Source organism: Seriola lalandi, unplaced genomic scaffold, assembly GCF_002814215.2.
Source record: "Seriola lalandi dorsalis isolate HSWRI2012SDOR001 ecotype SW California unplaced genomic scaffold, Sedor1 jcf7180002054423, whole genome shotgun sequence".
In the NCBI taxonomy this organism is placed as follows: domain Eukaryota; kingdom Metazoa; phylum Chordata; class Actinopteri; order Carangiformes; family Carangidae; genus Seriola; species Seriola lalandi.
The window spans coordinates 397182-417729 of NW_019524976.1; the positions used below are offsets into that span (position 1 = coordinate 397182).

Genomic DNA, 20548 nt, shown 5'->3' on the forward strand with positions numbered 1-20548 from the left:
GGGGGGGGGGGGGGGGGGGGGGTTGCATTTCTTGTTGTGCAAGTCTGAGAGAAAAGGCTAGAGGGGAAACAGCTGAGAATAGCACAGTAATAACAATCTGAGTCTGTTACACAAGTGTCAGCCAATCACTACTGATCCCCCTCAAGGGTATTAAAGCTGCTTTTCCTGTCAACACACAGGCACACTTACTCATGCTCAAACACAACTACTGGCCTGTCCTCACTGATCACAAAACACCAGAAAACCCATCATTTCCTTCTAGCCCACATTCACTCTCAGACCATATTTGTCACCATCCAAATCAGAGGTTTACAAGAACAGAGATTTATGATTGTCAGCTTTTACTGAAAGCTTCCTTAAAACAGCAATGACTGGAAGCCGACACTCTGTTGTCTCTGACTCTCTGTGGTTCATCCTCTGTGTCAACAGCTGAAGTCACAATGCAGCTATTGTCAGTGAGTATTTGTTGTGTCATGGCTGAGCAAGTAGAGATTTGATCAAGTGTTGCTATGCAGGAGTTCTTCATAATAATATAACATTTCTGTTCGTGTTGAGTATGTGGGTGACAACAGCTGGAGTGTGTTTATAATGAATAAAATAACACTACAGTTAGCTAAACAACACACACTGAAAACAGTACATTGCCTTTGTGGTTTTTACTGGAGGCAGTTGTGACTGAAGACAGCACTGGTCCATTGAATTCAATGACATGATGAATACAAATCAGAAAACCATGAATTCTCATAAACGAGGTGCAGTAACATGAAAACTGAAATCATAGTCACTGTAAACCCTCAGAATGACATAAAAACTTCATGTTCCCTTGACGCACTCATCCCTTGTGAGGTTGATATGATTTTTTTTTTATGTTGAACTGATATAAATTTCCAGTCAGACAAGGGTCATATGACAGGTCATTTTGTGTCAGGTGTACTTATAACTTTCATGTTACTGTACTGCACTAAACTAAAAGTTTCCAATTAACTTTTCAGTTGAATTGGCATTTACATGTGTAGTAGAAACTGTGCTTCGTGACAGGACGTATCACCAGTGCCAGATCAACACAAAGTTCTTATAGTGAGTACAACACATAATTAATCTAGTACACATAAGTCCACGAGAGTAAAAGAGTAAAATACACAAGACGTGTGCTTCATTCACCAGTCAGTAAAATGCTGCAGCAGCTGACAGCTGGTGTTGTGGCTCGGTTGGTTAATTCTAGTCCATAAAAAAATCAGAAAACAATAGCTTGGACACAGATCTGACAAAATGGTGCAGGTAACGATGTTAGTTATGCTGCATTCATGCAATGTGAGCAGGATGACCAGCTGACCCACAACACACAGCCTCAACCAGCCTCCTCTGTTCTTATATGTATTAGTAGTGGTTCATTAGCAGGTGAAATTAGATACAAACAAACAGTGTGTAGCTCCTCTTAAATAAGCCTAATCTACTGTATTGATACCACTGTATATGTATATAATATTATTATTACATGGACTGAGGACCAGAGTTGTGTGTCTGAGCATCTGGTCTGTAACATCCGGCCCCCCAGGGTGCTGCGCTATCTCCCTTCCTTTTCACCACCTACACGTCAGACTTCAAGTACAACCATCGACAGAAGTTCTCTGATGACACTGCCATTGTGGGGTGTGTGGAGGGGGGACAAGAGGAGGAGAACAGGGTCCTGGTGGATCACTTCTTCAGGTGGTGTGGGGAGAATCACCTGCAGCTGAATGTTGCTCAGACAAAATAGATTGTGGTGGAACAAGTCCCCACCCTCTCCGGGCGGCATCAGTGGGACTAACGTTGACAACGTTAAGCCCTGTAAGTGTCATGACACCGGATGACAAGCTGGAGTGGTCCACCAACCTGAGGAGACTGAGGTCCTTCACTGTCCGCAACGAGATGCTCAGCATGTTTTATCAGTGTGTTGGTCTTTGCTGTGGTGTGCTGCAGTGCAGTCATAGAAGCAAAGGATGCCAACAGACTGAAGAAACTCATTAAGAAGTCCAAGTCTGTTGTTAGTTTGAGGCTGGTCTCACTGGAGGAGGGGGCTGAGGACAGAGCTGCTGAAAATCATGGACAGTGTCCCCCATCCCCTCCATAAAACTCAGCAACAGACTCATACAACCCCACTTTCGGTTTTATTGAGAATCCTGTGTATTTTAGTCTTTTGTCTTTGTATTTCACTGTATTTTATTGTATTTTAACTCAGTTACTTAGTCTATCTATCTATCTATCTATCTATATAGATAGATAAGTCATCCTGTGTTATATAAAACCAGATGATCTGTCTGATGTCTCACCTTCAGGATCATTTACTGAAAGTGGCAGCTGCTGTATTTTGTTGACATTCCAGGAGCAAAACTCTGACTTCAAACTTGTTAAACAAGAAATGCCTGGATTGGTCCTGATTTCCATCCTCTAGATCAGCTGGGAAATCTTTACTTTTATCATTACAGCTTTTCTTTGATGGAGTTGCTACTATACAACCTGCACAAGTAGGACCCTGTACTCCACTCTGATGTTACAGACCAGATGCTCAGACACACAGCTCTGTAGCCTCACAAACTCTGGTCCTCAGTCCATGTAATAATAATATTATATACATATACAGTGGTATCTATATATATAAAGTAACATAGTCTTCACTGTTAAACCACTAAACCAGGCTAACAGGCAGCACATTGAGCAGAGGGCAGACCTCCAGTTGCCTAAGCTCCTTCTGCTGTGTTGTTTGTGTTACTGTGATACACCTGGGCGCAGGGGGCAGGGATTACAGGTAGCCCGGTCAGGCTTTCTGGGATTCTGGGATGCTGTGATTACCCTCTTTCTGAGAGTGCAGTTTTTTTTATATACTCAGTTAATCCACAGGAGAGTGGATGAGTCTGCGCGTATTCCCCACAGGCGCCACACGTTCACACACTTGCATTCGCTGTCTGAAATGAGTTTTTGGGTGAAAGTTTGTTCGTCATATCAAGTCTATAGGTCCACTGAGGTCACGTCCTGGGTATTACTTTCTGGAATTTGGTTGTTTTAGCAACAAATGGAGAGTGTACGTTACAATATGATACGATATCTTATGGTCTTCATTTTTAGTATTTTAGGCTGATTTAAATATTTCTAGACTATTTGTGTTTAATTACTTATTTATTAATGACTCATCATTAATACACACATAAGATATCTATGTATATATATATATATATATATGTATATTTGTATAAAAAAAGAAGTAAGTTACATGAAAATATAAATTGTCCGTATCATGGGAAAATAAAAGACAACATATCAAACATTCATAAAAGCTTTCTGATTAAAGACACTACAGATGTAGCCTGTCTGGTCTCAGTAGGTAGACTGTTCCACAGTGTGGGGGTTCTATGACCAGCAGGGCTACAGTATATGAAGTTCAACAGGTATTATTGTTATACCCTGGTTACATGTATTCACACCTGGCATACCTGCAGATTCCAAAAGTCTCTTGTTCAAGGGCAACATGTCATTTATATGTTCCTCTGGAAACAAGCTGCATCTGGACAAAACCTTATTCAGCAGTCAGACACCGTTTTCACAACATGGAAAAAGTTGTTCTGTTCTTTGCTTATAACAGATTTATAAAGCATTCGTACATGTTTATTAACCATTGATAAAGAGGAAGCAAATGTTTCATTTACTGTAAACCACCTCAGTCAACTAAGAGGAAACTCACATATAATCAATGTTGTCTAAGCCGTGATGTTATCATTCAAACCATGTGTTCAGGTGCTGGTGCAGTTTAAAGGGCCTGGGTAAGTGCCAGATGAGGAACTTGTTTTTTTTACATGATCAAGATAAGATTAGTCACATTTTGAAAAGATGTGTTGATGATTGTATTTGGTCCAGGTGAATTCCTGCTGCTGTATTTAGGTCAAACTGTCACTGTTACATGACAGAGTATCAGTGAAGCCTGATCTCATGCTGAGAACAGAACACTATCTTAATACAGATCCAATCTCCATTATCTCAGAGATCTCGTGTGTGTGTGTGTGTGTGTGTGTGTGTGTGTGTGTGTGTGTGTGTGTGTGTGTGTGTGCGTGCATGCATGCATTTGTGTGTGTGTTGGGAAAAGCTGATTTTTGGATTAGTGGTTGATCTTGGGCAGGTAGTGGTTATGGTTAGGGTAAGTATAGAAATAAGATAATAGATATTAATAAATAAATAATAAAATGAAATAAGCATAAATTAAAAAAAACATCTCAAATCAACATTATGCAAAAGGATCTGACAGTAAGTGAGGAGAGTTAATAAAATATGTAAAAACAGTAATTAGGGATAAAATAAAATGAAACTAGCATCACCTCTTGGTGGTTGTCTGCCTCCTCCACTCAGACTAGTTTCAGGTTACATCCCTGTTTATCCAGAGTCATAGAAAATATGAACCATTTGTGTGAAATTTTGTCATAATTGCTGTGTAAAGTCTTGAATGATGCCTAAAAAGTGTTTTGTGCGGTCACACTGACCTTGACTTTTGACCTTTAACCACCAAAATCTAATCAGTTCGTCCTTGAGCCCTAGTGAATGTTTGTGCCAAATTTGAAGAAGTTCTATCTAGTTGTTACTGAGATATCGTGTCCATGAGAAAGGGACAGACAGACAACCTGAAAACAATATGGCTCCAGTTCTGACTGTTGCTGGGGCAGAGGAATAATAAAACTGAGACGTTTTCAGAAGAGATTTTAAGGAAGTTAATGAGTCACAGCGTCGGATTTGAGTCAGGAAAGAGCTCCAGAGTGTTGGGGTTCAAATAGCGAACACCTGGTCACAAACCTCAACCTTAGGGTCCCCAGATTCAGAGATCGCTTTACTATATTCATGGGGTCTGAAAACTGGGAGCCCACTATACTTGTGAAGTCTGTGGTTCCTCAGGGCAAACAAAATGCTGGAACCCAGAAGTTTAAAATGTTATTTGAGGGTTAAGGGTGTGTGTGTGTGTGTGTGTGTGTGTGTGTGTGTGTGTGTGTGTGTGTGTGTGGATATGCTTAGAAGAAAAAATTATAATATGATCAGGATTTAATAGCCAAAGATGTGTATTTGTTAGTTGACGTCCCAGGCGAATGTTAACTAAGCTGAGTAGAACCTGATGACTTCAGAGTTGTTTATCTACCAAACAGTTGCATGTAAACGTTAGCAACAGCACGGTGGATGAGGCTAAAAACACCACCTGACAAACTCGGCTCTGATTAACCTGATGAGCTTAAAGTCTTATATGTAAATGCGTGTGTGTGTGTGTGTGTGTGTGTGTGTGTAATGCACTTTACATGACCATCTGTGTGTGGTAAAGAAGAGAGAGGGAAGAACCCCCCCCCGCCCCTCAATCTGTCTTATCCTCTCATCTCCTCAGCAGTGCAAGCCCTGGCAGTCGGCTCACTCGACGGGTTGCAGGTGTCGTTCCTGCTCCATTTCACCACTAAACTCTGAGGAGGAGCCTTGAAATGACTGAAGAAACTAACACATGATGCTGGACGGAGAATTCTAGAGGACCTACGCTCCGACTACAGAGATTACTTATGGATTTACACTTTGGTGTTCGCTTTTTCTCCTGACTCGCTTTTCTTTAAAGAAAGAGAACTTTTACATTTTCCTTGAGTGACGTTAAATTAAAAAATGGGCTGTTCTCCATCCAAAGGAAAGTTCTTTTCAAAGCCAGAAGGCCCAGGACTTCACAAGGCTCTGCTGGCTGAACCATCACAGCACAACGTTGATTCTAGACCTGTACAGGAGGTGAACAAATGTTTGGACACCGATGAGAAAGAGAATGAACTTCCACTACCCACTGAAGAACATCCTGCTAAAGATACTGAATGGTCTCAGCTGGCCTGCGACACAGCTGCCCAAAATACAGAGGGCGTTCCAGAAACAGGGGAGAATGTGGTCCCCCAAGAAACAGTCAGCGAGGTCGTACAGACAGAGAAAATCAAAAAGACAGAGAAAAGAAAGAAAAATAAAGGCAAGAAGAGGTCCGCTGAGAAGCTGAGGAAGTCCTCTATCATTCAGACAAAGGTTGACCTCCCTCCACACATGGTGAGGGCTCACCAGGCAGCCTATGCCTTTCTGAACCCTAATATCTCCAAATATGAAACCCTGCTGGGCCTCCTGGACCAGGCTGCCCAGACGCAGTTGTCCCTCCAGCCCATGATGTCTGCTTTGGTGTTGCGCTTTGAGGAGATCAACCAGGCTCTGGAGGAGATGGCTGAGGAGGGGGAGCTGATGATGAAGGAGCACGGGGACTACATGGCCTTGCCTTCTGGGATGATGGGCCCAGCTGTTATGCTAGCTAAACTTAGCAACAACACTGACACGGCCAACTGCCCGGATCCACCCCCAGATCTTCTGCAGCGACTGCTCCAGCATTCGACAGAGAAAATGAGGCTTGTGGGAGGCTCGGTTCAGGCGCTGGGCGACACCACACTGGAGGAGGCTGTGGAATATTTTTCTTCCCTCTCTAAACTGCTGGTTGAGAAGCTGCAGGCCAAGCAGGCGGCAGAGCAGAGGCTGGCTCTTGTGCTGGCACAGGTGGAGGGAGCTGCCATGAGGAAGTCTAACCCCGAGGATTCGGCGCTGCACAGTGAAGACAGCGGTATTGGGGGAGAGAATGAAAGTCTGACGGGGTCTGAGAGGCACCGCCGCCACCGCGGGAGTTCTGGATCTGGAAGTTGTGGGTCTGGAGTCAACATTCGTAATTTACCAAGCCTTGTGGGTCATAACGAAGATGATGAAGAGGACGAGGAGGAGGACGATGATGATGATGATGAAGAAGGGTATGAGGATGATGATGGTGATAGGCCTGGAAGAAAGAGGTCAAACTCTTCCCCACCAGATCCCAGTCAACCTCTTCTCTACATGCATGAAAGTTACAAACAGGACCGGCAGCCTGCAGTTAAACGTCCCCTGACCGCCATCACCGCAAACAAGCCCGAACACTCCTCCTCCTCCAGATGTGTGAACATAGTGATGGAGCTTCAGAAGAGCCAGAGAGACTTGAATCAGCAAATGAAAAAGATGGCTGAAATCCGAGGAAACAGAGCGTTAGTGGGGCCTCATTATAATCTGTATAGAGCTGGACTAAGAAGGCATTCATTAAGTGGATCAGCAGGTGCACAAAGAGGCCCCATGAGAACAAATCAATCACCTTGTAGCTTACCAATGTTAGCACCCCAACCACCCAGGCGCCCCTCTGTCAGAAGGCTAATAAATACCTTTAGCCATGGGGTCGATGGTAGACCAGGGCAGAGTCTTGCTAATATTCCACCTCATATCAGGAGGCCCAGGAAAAGTCTGGTATCTGACACAGTAAATGGGAATGAGGGGGGTTTAGTCGTCAATGGCAACAACAACAACAACAGCTGGCCTGACGGCAGGGACGACCTCGACGTAGACAACCTACCACCTCCACCCCCAGAGGTTCTGATGGACAACTCCTTCCAGAGAACTGAGGGATTACCGGGTCATGAGGAAGATTCGGCTCGGAGTCTCCCAATGATAAACCAAAGAACTGGAGTCTCCCAGCGCCTGAGGACATCTGTGCAGAATGTAGAGGTGCTGCCAAACCGAGCCAGCATGAGGCCAAAATCCAACAGTATCTCATCTGCCCGTCCTGTCAGGCAGGATGCTGTTATGGGGGCACAAGATGCAGAGCAGCAACCAGAAACTGATGTGGATCCAGACCTGGAGAAGGCTAACTGTCTCTACCAGCAGGCACGCAAGATCATTCACCTGCGCAATGCAGCAGAATCTCTTGACAAGAGAACTAATGCAGACCTGAGTGGCCAAGGGCCTTCAACCCTTCAAGCCAGAACAGGCCAGAGGTGTGAAAGCATTGACTTTTGTGAAGGTGAGATGTCCTCTTGCACCCCGCCTGTGACAGCACCACCCGTCTCTAGAGTCCGCTTACCCCCGTCTTGCCCCTCCGTGCGCCACAGATTTCCAAGCCCTCCTGTGTTCAGACCTCAGTCCACCTCTAAGCCCTCATCTCGTCCAAGTTCTCCAAGAACTGTAACACGTGCCACAGATAACAACACTGAGGAGATTGTGCCATCTGTGTCCTTCAAAGACGCCCGTTCAGTCTTCTGTCGAAACGAGTCACACCACTCTCAGACCAGCCTCTCCTCTGGAAGACAATGGGGAGAGGTCTCCAGAGGCAGGCTGCCCTCAAGAGGGACAGACAACTCTACCCGTCGCACCCAGTCAGAGCAGAGACCCGGTTTGACTTCCCATTCCGAATTTTCCAAAGATGGCAGCTCAGCTTCTGCTCAGGCCAAGGGAAGTGAGCCGGTCTCTACAACATACAGGTAATCTCACAAAGCTGTGGGTCCAGGTAAACCTCGCTGGTCTCTGTTGCTGCTTTGTCCCCCAACTTTCCAAGTAAAAACCGACTCGTCAAGTTTTTACTTGAGCTTTGAGCGTCAGATAACTAATTTATTATTGCTTCTGTTATTTTATTATTATATTATTTCATCTTAATACAAAAAATGTATTTTACTCTAAGGCTTCCGTGAAGCTAAAGGTGTGTTGCTCTATAAAACACTGACAGAATTTGAATTGGAGTTGTTGAATGAAAACAAACATTGATCCTTGTCACCAGGGTGTCATTAATGTATTTAAAGCGCTCACTAAGGTTAGTATGACCTTTTGGTGGTTGTTTACTTTGAATCCTCACAGATGGCTTTTGACTCTATCTGCTGCCAGTCTCACTGTTTAAGTGAATGACATCATCATGTCCGGCCATCTGCATTCCCAGCAGACACAAAACACATGACACCAGCTGGTTTACCTACCTGATGCCTAGCAGCACAAGTCATCCTTCATCTGTACATCAATTTTTCAATAACCCACAACTGTAATCTTTTTCTTCAAATTACATATTTTTTATAAATCTTATGTTTTATGCTCTGCAACATGTGCAACATTCTTTATTATACTTGTACAAACAGGTAAAACAAGTAAATCCTCAGAACTGAAGGAGGGATGAGACACAGTATAAAACTCTGCACGTGATAGGAGGATAGAGTTGGAGCTGGAGGTAGAAACACCTAATAAATAATTGTGTTTTTATATCGTTTTGAGTTCGAGGGATATGTCAATGTGCCTGTATGTATGTACAGTATGTCCTCATACTGTATATTTTTCAAGTGTGATACAGAACAAATAAGGACAGAAAAAATAGATAGATAAAATAGATAAAAAATCATTAGCCTAAATAAGCATGTACAGTGTACAGAACAAAAGATAAAAATACTAATGAATGGGAGGATCCGAAAAGCTTGAATGGGTCAAATAAACACTGGGCTGCAGACAAGAGGAAAAGGGAAAACCATTGAAAGATGGAGAGGCCCTGATACTCCAGGGGACCCAAGAGTCCCATGTTTACCATGTAGCAATTAGCTGAACACTGAGTTTTTATCAAATTCAGGTGCAATATCAACTAAGATATTAACTATTAACTATATCTCCATAAAGTTGGGACAGGAACTTACGAGAGACAGATTTAAAAAAAGAAAGTTATCCTGACTTAAATCTGGATAACTTTCTGGATCCTACACTCACCATAATGCAACTTTACAGTATCTTTCATTAGACCCTCCCTTTCTTTCTAACTTCACAACCCAGCTGGTAATGCATGCCTTCTCTTTAAAAAAAACCCAAAGTGTTGATGAGCCTGATGACATCACTGTGACATCATCAGGGTTACTTTTCTCAGATTTTTGACCTGGGGGTTTTATTTCCCATACGCAGATGTAATATATATACATATCAAACCTTTATGACATATATGAACATATGAAACAAAAGCATGTATGTGAAAATTACATGTTAAACCTATTAAAAATGGGAACAATTTCATATACTGACATAAATCTATGATGACATGTCTATCCCATACAAATATGTATGTTTATGTATGTATGCTTACATTGTAGACATGTGTAAATCCATCCCAAAGCCTGTCACTATATGTTGATATTAAAAATCATCATATATATATATATTTTGAATATATGTTATGTTATATTTTACTATGGGTATTTTATATATATTTATATATCCAGGGGATGATGTGTACATATGAAAATAATATAGGTGACTTATATGGCAACATCAGTCTTGATATAGGGACCATATATGTAATTTTTGTATAAGCTCATATTGTCCTCATGTTGTTCATATTCCCTAATCAAACCTAGTGATGCACAGAACACCAGAGACCAGGACTTCCCTCCAGAGACTGGCAGGAGACCTGGTTGGTCTCTGAGGTTCTGAGTACAGAATGATGCTGCCATAAATACTCTGCTCTCTGCTTAAAGGAGATTTGGAGGCAATAGGGTTCAGCCCAGCGCGGTAGAGAAAGGTCCGGGTTTCTGTTTTATCTCAGCGACTTCTTTTATTTATAATATAGTTTAAAAGTAAATCCTTGGAGCTCTTTACTTCTGAACAGATTAACCATGGGGATTTAGTCACTTATCACTTTCAGTCACTAGTCATTTATCACATAGTGTTTAGACCGCCACAATAAAAGCCTTTTCAAACTGTTTTACTCTAATTCAAAGCTTCAGCCACAGTGCCCAGTTTTATGTTAGCAGCTCACCTCCTGCCACTAGGAGAGGCCACCTGGCCTAATCCAGATTGGATTAGCTCTCCTAGCCCACTCTCCTCCCCTAAGGTTAAATGAGCTCCTCAGCCTGCTACCACACATAATCCACTCATCCACTAACTCTCCTCTTCCCCTCCTGTCTTGCTTTCCTATAGGCCGGGAAGCCCTCTGATGACGGGAGAAAACACCCAGTCGGATCCAAGCACTGCTGACACAACGGCCTAGAACCCAGACGTGATTGGCCAGGGTTTCTAAAGTGAAACATCATGTGGGAAGAGAATGGAGAAAGGGATTATGGATTAGCAGGATTCTCAAGTTTAGCCCCTTTCTCTTTTCTCTCCTGTCTTAACAAAACAAGTCTTATTCCAAAAGTGGGTTTTAGATGTTTTATATTAACTCAAGTGGTTATTAAGGCCCTGAACATTTTTCTCTGATTGACTTCTGAAGGCATTATTATTATCTGTCTTTCAGTTTTAGAGGCATATTTAATCTATACTGAATGTAAAATCTATAATCTACATTGAATTTGTCCAAAGTTAAATATACATGTAAAAATGTTGCTATGGCAACCATTGGCAACCCTAAATGTCCATTTAGTTCACTGTCGAGGCTAAGAGCTTGGGATTTGGACGTTCTATTGGCTGCTATAACCAAAATTGAAGTGTACGCCTTTCAGTTAAATAATTATTCATTTTAACTTTTTTTTCTTTATTTTGTCTTTGGATGGTTTGTAATAGCTTCGTATCTGTGTTAACATGTTTTCTACCTGGATTGTGTCGCAATAAAAGAGAAAAATCCACCCAAAGCCAGTTCTATCATTTTCTAAAAAACTTTTAAGTTTCCAGGAATCTTTCAGGGTCTATTATGTTGTGACACTATTTCCTGCAACTTGACCAGTTTGGCGGAGACATTTGGAGGTAATTGTAGTTGATGTCCTAGGGCTCTTTATCTGGTCGATCTTATCCTCATTTGAATTGCTTATTTATGTATATTTGCGTGTGTGCATGTGTGTGTGTGTGCGTGTATACACAGTATATATACAGTGAAGGGGCCTTTTGTGTGAATAAGTGACACCCATTTAAGCCCAGTGTTGCATTTTTGCAACACTAAAGCAAATCAAAATCACGCGTGTAGGAGCCATGTATTTGATTTGTATATTATTCCTCTGAGCACTAAGGGATGATGTATGTGGCCACAGAAAATTTAAGCCTCTCAACCACTTGGGTTGAGAGGGGAGAAATGATGTTTAGAGATGCTTCCAGGTGTAATAATGGTGTAAAAATGACAGCAGCAGAGAGAAGACACAAAGTTAATGACATGAAGTGGAGTGATAGAAAGACAGAAGTGAGAGAGAGAGGTCTGCCTCCTGGATTAAGCCTGGTGGCTGGTTCCACAGGAGAGGAGCCTGATAGCTGAAGGCTCTGTTTGCCATTCTAGACTTAGAAATTTGTAGTTGAGGAGGACGATTTTGAATTATATCCTGGATTCTATGGAGAGCCGATATGATGAAGTAGAAAGTGTTTATCCAAATGAATATTACAAAAACGAAGAGTTAGAAAAATCTCATTCCTTCCAGTCGTCACCAGATTGTTAATCACTGTAAAAATAGAGTCAAGTTGAAGATGAGTTTTGTTTCAGCTCAAAAAGTGAACTTATACACGTTGTTTAACTGATGATAATTTGCTACATTTGATGCTCTGAGTTAAAAGAAATATGACATCATCAAATATTACATCATCCATTCAACAAAATCAACTTTTTTTCATCAAACAAACAATTCCATATTATTTCAATTGACAATTTCAAGAGAACTTCAGCTAAAGTTAGGTTTACGCACATCTTTTACTGCAGCGAGGACCTTAGGCTCTGCACATGGGGCGGATGCTCAACCAACTGAGCTATACGACAACTCATCATTTCAAGTCAAAACATTTGGAGAAAAATACACTCATGTTTATAAGTTCTGAAGTCTGAACATTAAAATTACACACAATGAATAAAACTTGCACATTTTAAGGTAATGAAAAGTTGATTCCCCTAAAATCCTCTATGATTGTAAGCTGGACCGCAACAGTAGGTCTAGCCCTATAATATGGACCAGACTGACTGACTGACTGACTGACTGACTGACTGATCATATTTCCACCACTGGTCAGCAGATTGCCTCGTCACTGAGTTGGATTCTCTGGATCAAACAGGTTCTATTAGGGGGTGATTACAGCTGCAGCTCATTGTCTCTAGACTTAGAGACTTGATTTCTAACAGACTGGGTATGAACCTGGTTCAGGTCTGGACCGTGTATGGATGGCAATCGGGGGTTTAGGGCTGTACCCGCAGCAATATGAAGTATTTTTTTACTGTAGTCCACATTAAGATCTTGTATGTCTCCAAAGATCCAGGTCCTAAGGTCTAATGAGATTTTGTTTTTAAGGTGTCTGAGGTTTTTATAGCGATGTATTTCCAAAATTCTTTCAACAATTCCAAAGCATGTGAAGTAAATTTACATCTCTGACAGTTTTTGAGAGGCATTATGTATATTTAATGTAATCTATGAGAAGTATAATAGGTTCTATTACAATATCCCCCACTTGTGTGGAATAACTTTCAGAAGAGACTGAGGCCAATTTAAAAGTTTGGTTAGAAGTCTTACTGACTGTAACTGTTTTCTTCCAACTTGCACTTCTGAGTGTTTAAGTCCTCATCTTATGTCTACCTGGTTGTGTATCTTAATGCATATTTGATCATTAATATACACTCTGATCACTGTTTATAGAAACACATGTCCACTTGTTTGTATGAATACATATCTGAATTTTGTTGCCATGACGACTGATTCAAGGGAACCAGAATAACCCTTGAGAAATGCTGTTAGCCAAAGGGCAGGAAGATATCAGCTGTGATTAACATATGTTTTTTACACATCCATCAACCCCTTAATTGTTGAAGCATTGGCGGCTAACTGGGACTATTATCACCTGCTAACTCCAGTCATGTGAGTGATCCAGCAGGTTCAACAAAAGAAAGCCACACTTTCAATTTAATGACACTTTTGCCGGGAAACGTGTCCAGGAGATCCTGTTCAACCTGTACAACCCTGTGAAATAAAAGTTATAACCTGAAAATTAACAGACAGCAACAACAAACTGAGACTGAAAGCAAAATGTTTCTGAGTTTTACTAAACCATCATTTCTTCTAGAAATCAGGATGACCAGTTTGACGATTAGAATCAAAATGAAAAATCTCTCTTACTACTGTTTTTACTTAAGGATGTTTCAGACTGCTCAAACTTCATCAAGTGTATGGACAAACATCACAACTGTTGCATTTATAAACACAGATAGATTGTGAAGGAAACACACATCTATAAGTGAAACTGTTTAATAATATTATGTTTTAAAAACGGGGAACAGCCCTCTTTATCTAATTACCTGGATCAAAGTGTGTGTAACTTGCACATATTGCGGCCATATTGGTGCTTCATTTCAGGAGACACTCCTATGGGTTGTATCAGAGGATTGAAAAAGACACCCTGTGTGGTTGTTCAGCTTGGAGGAGGTTCAGGTTGACTTAACTCTAATGTTTCCAAATGCGGCTCCGTCCCCCTTAAATGCACAGTCTGTAACTGTTTCCTCTAGGGGTCTCTCAATCAAAACATTGTTTTGTCGTTTTCTCCAATGTTCCTTTTATAATTTATAATTTATATGTGCATTTATTGTTGATAGTTAAAATTTATTGCCAGGTAGGTTTTTACTTACAAGATATTTGGCTTGGTGTTTGGTGCAGTATACAATAAACATATTAACAGGAAATAACAATAAAAAGGTAAAATACTGCAACAGTCAAAGAGATAAAATAGATAGATACACATATTAAAAAATAAAACTATGAAAGAAACTATGTACAAAAGTGTTGACCAAACTCCTGCTGAGCAGAATGTGCAAAAGATCACAGTACAGACAATATGTGTTGTGTGCAGGGTTAATACTCTGAGGTGTTACTGTAATGTGGTTGTTGATTGATGAGGCCAGACGCAGAAGAAAAGGCAGGTGCTGGTCCATCACTGAGGAGACTGGACTGGACTTCTGGTCCTGATACAGACAAACATGTGATCGGACAATTATTTTAAATCATACAAGTTCTTTATATTCAAACATGTTGGGTCTGTTGTGTGTGTATAATAAATAGTAAGGATAGATATAAATATGCTAAAATAAATACAGTATTAGGCAGTGGATCATGAACATGCTGGTTCTGGATCAAACAGTCTCTTTGTCTTACTTGTAAAAAAGTTACTGACGCATCTATCGGGACAACAGCAGCAGGAACAGGCTGAATTCTACTAAATCACTAAAACGTCAACATCATACTTTCATGCCACTTGAAGTGTTTGTCAGTGCGGTTTGTCATTTGCACTAATGATACTTTTCACTACAGACCAACACTAGATGTTACTCACCTGTCTAACAGAAAAGTTGCAGCTCGACATCAAACCTCATCTCTTTACTCAGAGCTGTCTCCAGTGCTGGGAAGCCGCACCAGGGTTTACTCATGTTTTCTTCTTTTCTTTGCCGATGAACGTGGTTTCTTGTCGGAGCGGTTCTTCTGAATGGAGATAAAGATCGCTCTCTAGCCACTTCAGACATTTGTGCGTTTCTGTGATGCTCGTCAGGATCTAGTGTCATAAAGTGGTATTACAACACGGCCCGGGACGCAGCTAGTTGGTTAGCATGCTCATTTCAGTAGATATCTCTGAAATACAATGGAGGTCTTGGTCATGACATCATCACTGTGGCTGCTTCACATACTATTGATAGTGTTCAATTTTAAACTAAAATTCTGGCCAGATCTTACACATCACACCTGTAAGCCAAAGTCCTGGACCTGTGTCAGCAATAGCACACATGTCACTCAGGGGCAAGTTGTTCCTGTTGCTGTCTGCTGTTGGCTCTAAAGACACACCTTGATCACCTGATATTATTGGTTAAGAGGCGATATAAGAATAAAAAGAAATAGATGTTTTGGCAGATATTGTTAAACAGTGGCACAATATGAGGATGCATGATAAGCCTTTAATTAGACAAATATATATAGAATCATAAAATATCTTTTTGTAGGAATTTTCAAACAGAAGGAAGAAAACAAAGAAGGAAGGAAGGACAAAAGCACATTCTGTACGTAGCCATTTAAAACTCTATATTAAAGGAGTAAAAATCTAAAGATTGTTCATTTGTGCACAGGAATTCATTGTTAAGTTTAATATTCATAATGAGTGACTGGAGGCTACTACAAGCAAGACATTGAGGTGAAAGTAAAAAAGTGTGCCAAGATGCCCTGGTGTCCTTACAGCACCAGCAGTGTTTCTCCGGGGTTGGAGAGAGCTCGGTTTGCTCTGGGTCAGTGTGACTTCCAGAGCTGCTGTGCAGAGGCGCACAGAGGCGCACAGAGGCTCACAGAGGCGCACAGAGGCTCACAGAGGCGCACAGAGGCGCACAGAGGCGCACAGACGCGCCTCCGGAGCAGAGGGAGCGCGCGCAGTGGGATTTCCTTTCGGTGAAGTGAGAGTTTGCAGGATCAGGAAATCCCACTTCTTATCACTTCTCTGGGAGAAGTGTTCCCCAATTCAAAACTGTGGCTGAAGAGAGCGCCCACTTTAAATCCACAGAGGAAGGTCTGAGCTCAAGCTGAGCTAAAATTTGTCGTCAAACTGCAAATGTCACATTCTGTAAATTGTATCATTCACTTTCGGCTGTTCAGTCACGATGGCTGCTGTGTTATAGCGCCCTCCACTGGCAAAGCGGGAAAAATAAAAGTCATTCACCTGCTTCCTGCGGTGTTGACATGAGGAGTGACGCACAGTCTGTGTCTCTGATCATCGTGTCTCTCCATGCCCGTGTAATCTCGCTTTGTGTTTTTGTTAAACAGGCTTTGTCTCATTATCGTTATCAATAAAAATGTAAATTAAAATGAAGCAACATCTGATGCAGAAACTGCAGTTATGTCTCCAGCCTTGGTGTGTTTACCTGTGTTGGGAGAGCAGAGGACTGAGGGACATGCCTGAGGTAAGAGCTGATTGTGGAGCAGCTGTGAAGCCCACGGGAAGCTGGGAAAGCTCATGAAATTTTTATCAAGGACATTTGCTGCGAAAAGCCACCTCGGGCTAATTAGCCTCAACTCTCAACAGAGAAAGAGAGCAAAGAGGAAAAAAAAGGCAGCAGATGAATAAATCATAGGAGCCACATGTTCATGTAAGTTGAAAAGTTGAAATGATGAATGATATGTGCTGGGGTCGTTACTCCTTTATGCGCCGATTTTTAAGTGTCCTGTCAGCAAAAGGATGAACACTGTTTAAACAGTGAATTATATCACTACTCTAGCTTATTTAGTTCAGTCAGAAATGGGCCAGTGGTATTTAAACACACAGTCTGTAACCTCTGACAGTTCAAGGATTAAAAAATGTTTGCTGCAGGGTGTTAACCAGTCAAATCACTTATGTGCGCAGGAGAACAGTGTCAGTATTTCCGACAGGACGCGAAGGCAGCAGCAGTAGCAGCGCGTGTCTACCGTGCTCGGAGAGGGAGCAGCAGCCGCAGAGCGATGAAGGAACCTGGATCGGAAGTTCACCTGTCCGCTCTCTGCACACGGATGGTTACTGGTGACTTGTTCCGCGCGCTAACACGTGGGCAGCAAGAGTTTATTTTTCTGAGAGTTTATGCATCACGTGACGAGAGAAAACAGACAGAACACATACTGAAAACACGCAGGACTGTTGGAGATGAGGAACGGAGGCTTGCTACAAAACATCAATGGTAAGTGAAGTAAACTTAGAACTGTGGTGTAAGTGGATGGGTGGAGACGGTGGAGCTGCTGTCTGCTTGCTGCCTGCTTGCTGCCTGCTTGCTGCCTGCTTGCTGCCTGCTGCAGCCTGATGCTGTCAGTCCATCCAGCAGCTGCGCTTCACTGACTCATCCTCAGTCAGCTCATAGTCTTTGTTTTATGAAAACCATGCAACTGTTTTCCAGAAGGTAATTCATCTTACACCTTATTGTAATGGAACAGGACATAGAAAAACATCATGAAGTACCAGATCATAGTTTCATAAATAGCCTCTAACCTACAAGTAGTCTAATACTGCAGTCACAAGGTATTGAGCTGATGAGTCAGAATCAATCAAAATGACTATGAAACTATGGTGGGCACTGCTGGACTTTTTGTCAGACATTAGCAGAGGTAACACCTTTAGGCTGTGGTAACCTGTCATGAGCATTTTTTTTAAATAAATAATAATTTAAACTCACCCTCCAGGCAGGTATTAACAGGGTCCAAGCCCATAGAGCCATTCCCAACCCCGCCGCCCATCGACCTGCAGGACACATGTTACAGACTGAGAGCAGCTCACAAAGAGGAAAACGCTCCAGCAAGTTCTGAATGTTTGTGAGGGGTCAAACTGGAACAGAACCAGTTTTTATGTGAAGATAGCACATCACTTACTTCGTATCAGCACAAGTGGGTGCACTGAATCATTGTTTGTGTGTGTTTGTATGTGTGTGTGAGCACGCGCAGATGTGTGTTCCATTGTTCCCTTGTCTGTAGGCATCAGCCCAAGATCCGGTGTGTGATGGATAATACATTTTATTTAAAGGCGCCTTTCTTGGCTCTCAAGGACACTGTACACAGTTACACAAATTAAAGAGATTAAAAACATATTAAGAAGAAGCAACAATAAAAATGAAATATCAAAATAAAAACAAAACAAAAGTGACAGAGCAATTGGCATCAGATGGAAAAGGCAGTTTTAAACAGATGTGTTTTGAGTTGTGATTTGAAATGGGGGAATGAATCGATATTTCTGAGTTGGGCTGGTAGTAGATTCCAGAGACGGGGAGCAGAGCAGCTGAATGCTCTACTCCCCATGGTGGTGAGACGGGCGGAGGGGACAGACAGGTGTGTGGAGGAAGATGATCTGAGGGAGCGGGAGGGAGTGGGAACATGTAGGAGGTGGGACAGATATGGGGGGGCGAGGTTGTGGATGGCCTTAAATGTTAATAGAAGGACTTTGAAATGAATATGGAACTGAACCGGAAGCCAGTGGAGCTGTTGGAGGACAGGAGTGATGTGGTGGATGGAGGGGGTACGAGTAATGATACGGGCAGCTGAGTTCTGGACCAATTGAAGTTTATGGAGGGATTTAAGAGGGAGGCAGAAGAGGAGAGAGTTACAGTAATCCAGACGGGAAGTGACGAGGCTGTGGACAAGGATGGCGGCAGTGTGGGGGGTAAGGGAGGGGCGGAGGCGATTAATGTTTCGTAGGTGGAAGTAGGCAGACCGGGTAATGTTACTGATGTGGGATTGAAAGGATAGTGTGCTGTCAAGGATGACACCCAGACTCTTAACCTAGGGGGGAGGGTGAAACGGAGGAGTTATCAATAGTGAGAGAAAAACTGTTGGTTTTGGATAAAGTAGATTTGGTGCCAATGAGGAGAACCTCGGTTTGTTACTGTTTAATTTAAGGAAGTTTAGAGTGAACCAGGTTTTTATTTCAGTGATGCGATCAGTTAGGGAGGTGGGCGGGAGAGTGGATGAGGGTTTAGTGGAGAGGTAGAGCTGGGTGTCATCAGCGTAACAGTGGAAGTCAATGTTAAATTTGCGGAAGATTTTGCCGAGGGGAAGGAGGTAGATGATGACATATGTCCACGTGTGGATGCTGCCACACTACTGATATAGTAATCTATTGATCTGTTGATCAGTAGTGTGGCAGAGTTTTGCTGCTGAAAAGCCATTTGATTCAGAAAACAGTGACATCACCACTACACCACTAGCAAGAATCAATACATTGTAAAGTAAATGCCTTCGGTGCTTTTATTGTTAATTCTTTGAGGATGTCTTGATGATGATGATGATGATGATGATGATGATAAGCGTTGACCTGTGAGAGAAAGTGATGTCACTCATAAAAGTCTAAATCAGTAAGAGATACTGAATGCCAACAAAACACATCATGTCTAATTTTCTACTGTCAAGTTGACTGTCAGTGGTAATGATGTAATATTCCCAGTGGCCCTTGCATGACAAGAGTGAGTATGACTTTGACATGGTCCTATAGTTTTCTGTGTGTTTTACCTTGCAGCGGTTATTCCTCAGCTAATGTAGGAGATATATTCTATTAAAGCACTGGCCCATTGTTTCAGTAATATCACAGTATTTGAAAAGTGTGTGTTTTAACGTATTTTCCATGAGTTGGATGAAAAAAACCGTGGTGTCGAAAGTGCACATTAAATCCAGGTTGTTTGCAAAGAAATACTTCCAACCATTTTATTAGCAGAGATGCGGCAGCGTCGTACCTACCTTAGTTGCTATGGTTACTATAATAGCGGTCATGGCTTGGTTAGGTTTAGGAAAAGATGGTGATTTAGGTTAAAGTAAGTACTTCCTCAACATTAGACGATCTTTGTTGTCATGGTTACAATATAAACAGCTAGTTTCACATGGGAATTTCCTGTGTCACATCCGCCCACAGGTGAGATGGCTCAGTGCAGGCCAGCGTTCAGGTGAGAGTGACCTTCAGAATTTCCTCCACTGAAGAAGAAACCAGGTTTTCATCTAAAAAGGCCTCAGACAAAGAAAGAGACCAGACCAGAGCACAGGTGGACTGGACATTAGTGCTGCCCCTAACAACTATTTTTCTATCAATCAATCTATGGACAATTTTATTGAATAGTCGATTAATCTAAACAATTAATTTTCTTCCAGAAAATCTAAATGACACTGTGGCATGATCGATGATCAATAAGTCCATAAACATTTTCTCAAACACTTCTTCAGTGTAAATTCTCAGGCAGCACAGACGACTTCATGACTTTATACTAAAGACATTAACAAGCTCTGTCGACCAATGAACAGACACTTACACATGAAGC

General features: G+C 41.9%; 2 protein-coding genes across 2 annotated transcripts in view; both read left to right on the forward strand.

Moving 5' to 3' along the window:
• The first annotated feature begins 5413 nt into the window (after positions 1–5413).
• pcare2 (photoreceptor cilium actin regulator 2) lies at positions 5414–11432 on the forward strand. Its single transcript, XM_023410348.1, has 2 exons — positions 5414–8333; positions 10789–11432. The coding sequence occupies exons 1-2, from the start codon at positions 5650–5652 to the stop codon at positions 10856–10858; spliced, it is 2754 nt and encodes a 917-aa protein (XP_023266116.1). The 5' UTR covers positions 5414–5649; the 3' UTR covers positions 10859–11432.
• Positions 11433–17139: 5707 nt separating this feature from the next.
• htr1e (5-hydroxytryptamine receptor 1E) overlaps positions 17140–20548 on the forward strand; it is a 28640-nt gene continuing 25231 nt past the window's right edge. The window contains exon 1 of the mRNA XM_087175167.1: positions 17140–17440. The gene's annotated coding sequence lies outside the window, so the exon portion shown is untranslated. The remainder of the gene's footprint in view (positions 17441–20548) is intronic.

Coding starts and splice junctions, on each gene's coding strand:
- pcare2 (XM_023410348.1), top strand. CDS start 5,650: ATGGGCTGTTCTCCATCCAAAGGAAAGTTCTTTTCAAAGCCAGAAGGC. Junction 8,334..10,788: donor CCGGTCTCTACAACATACAG/GTAATCTCACAA, acceptor GCTTTCCTATAG/GCCGGGAAGCCCTCTGATGA.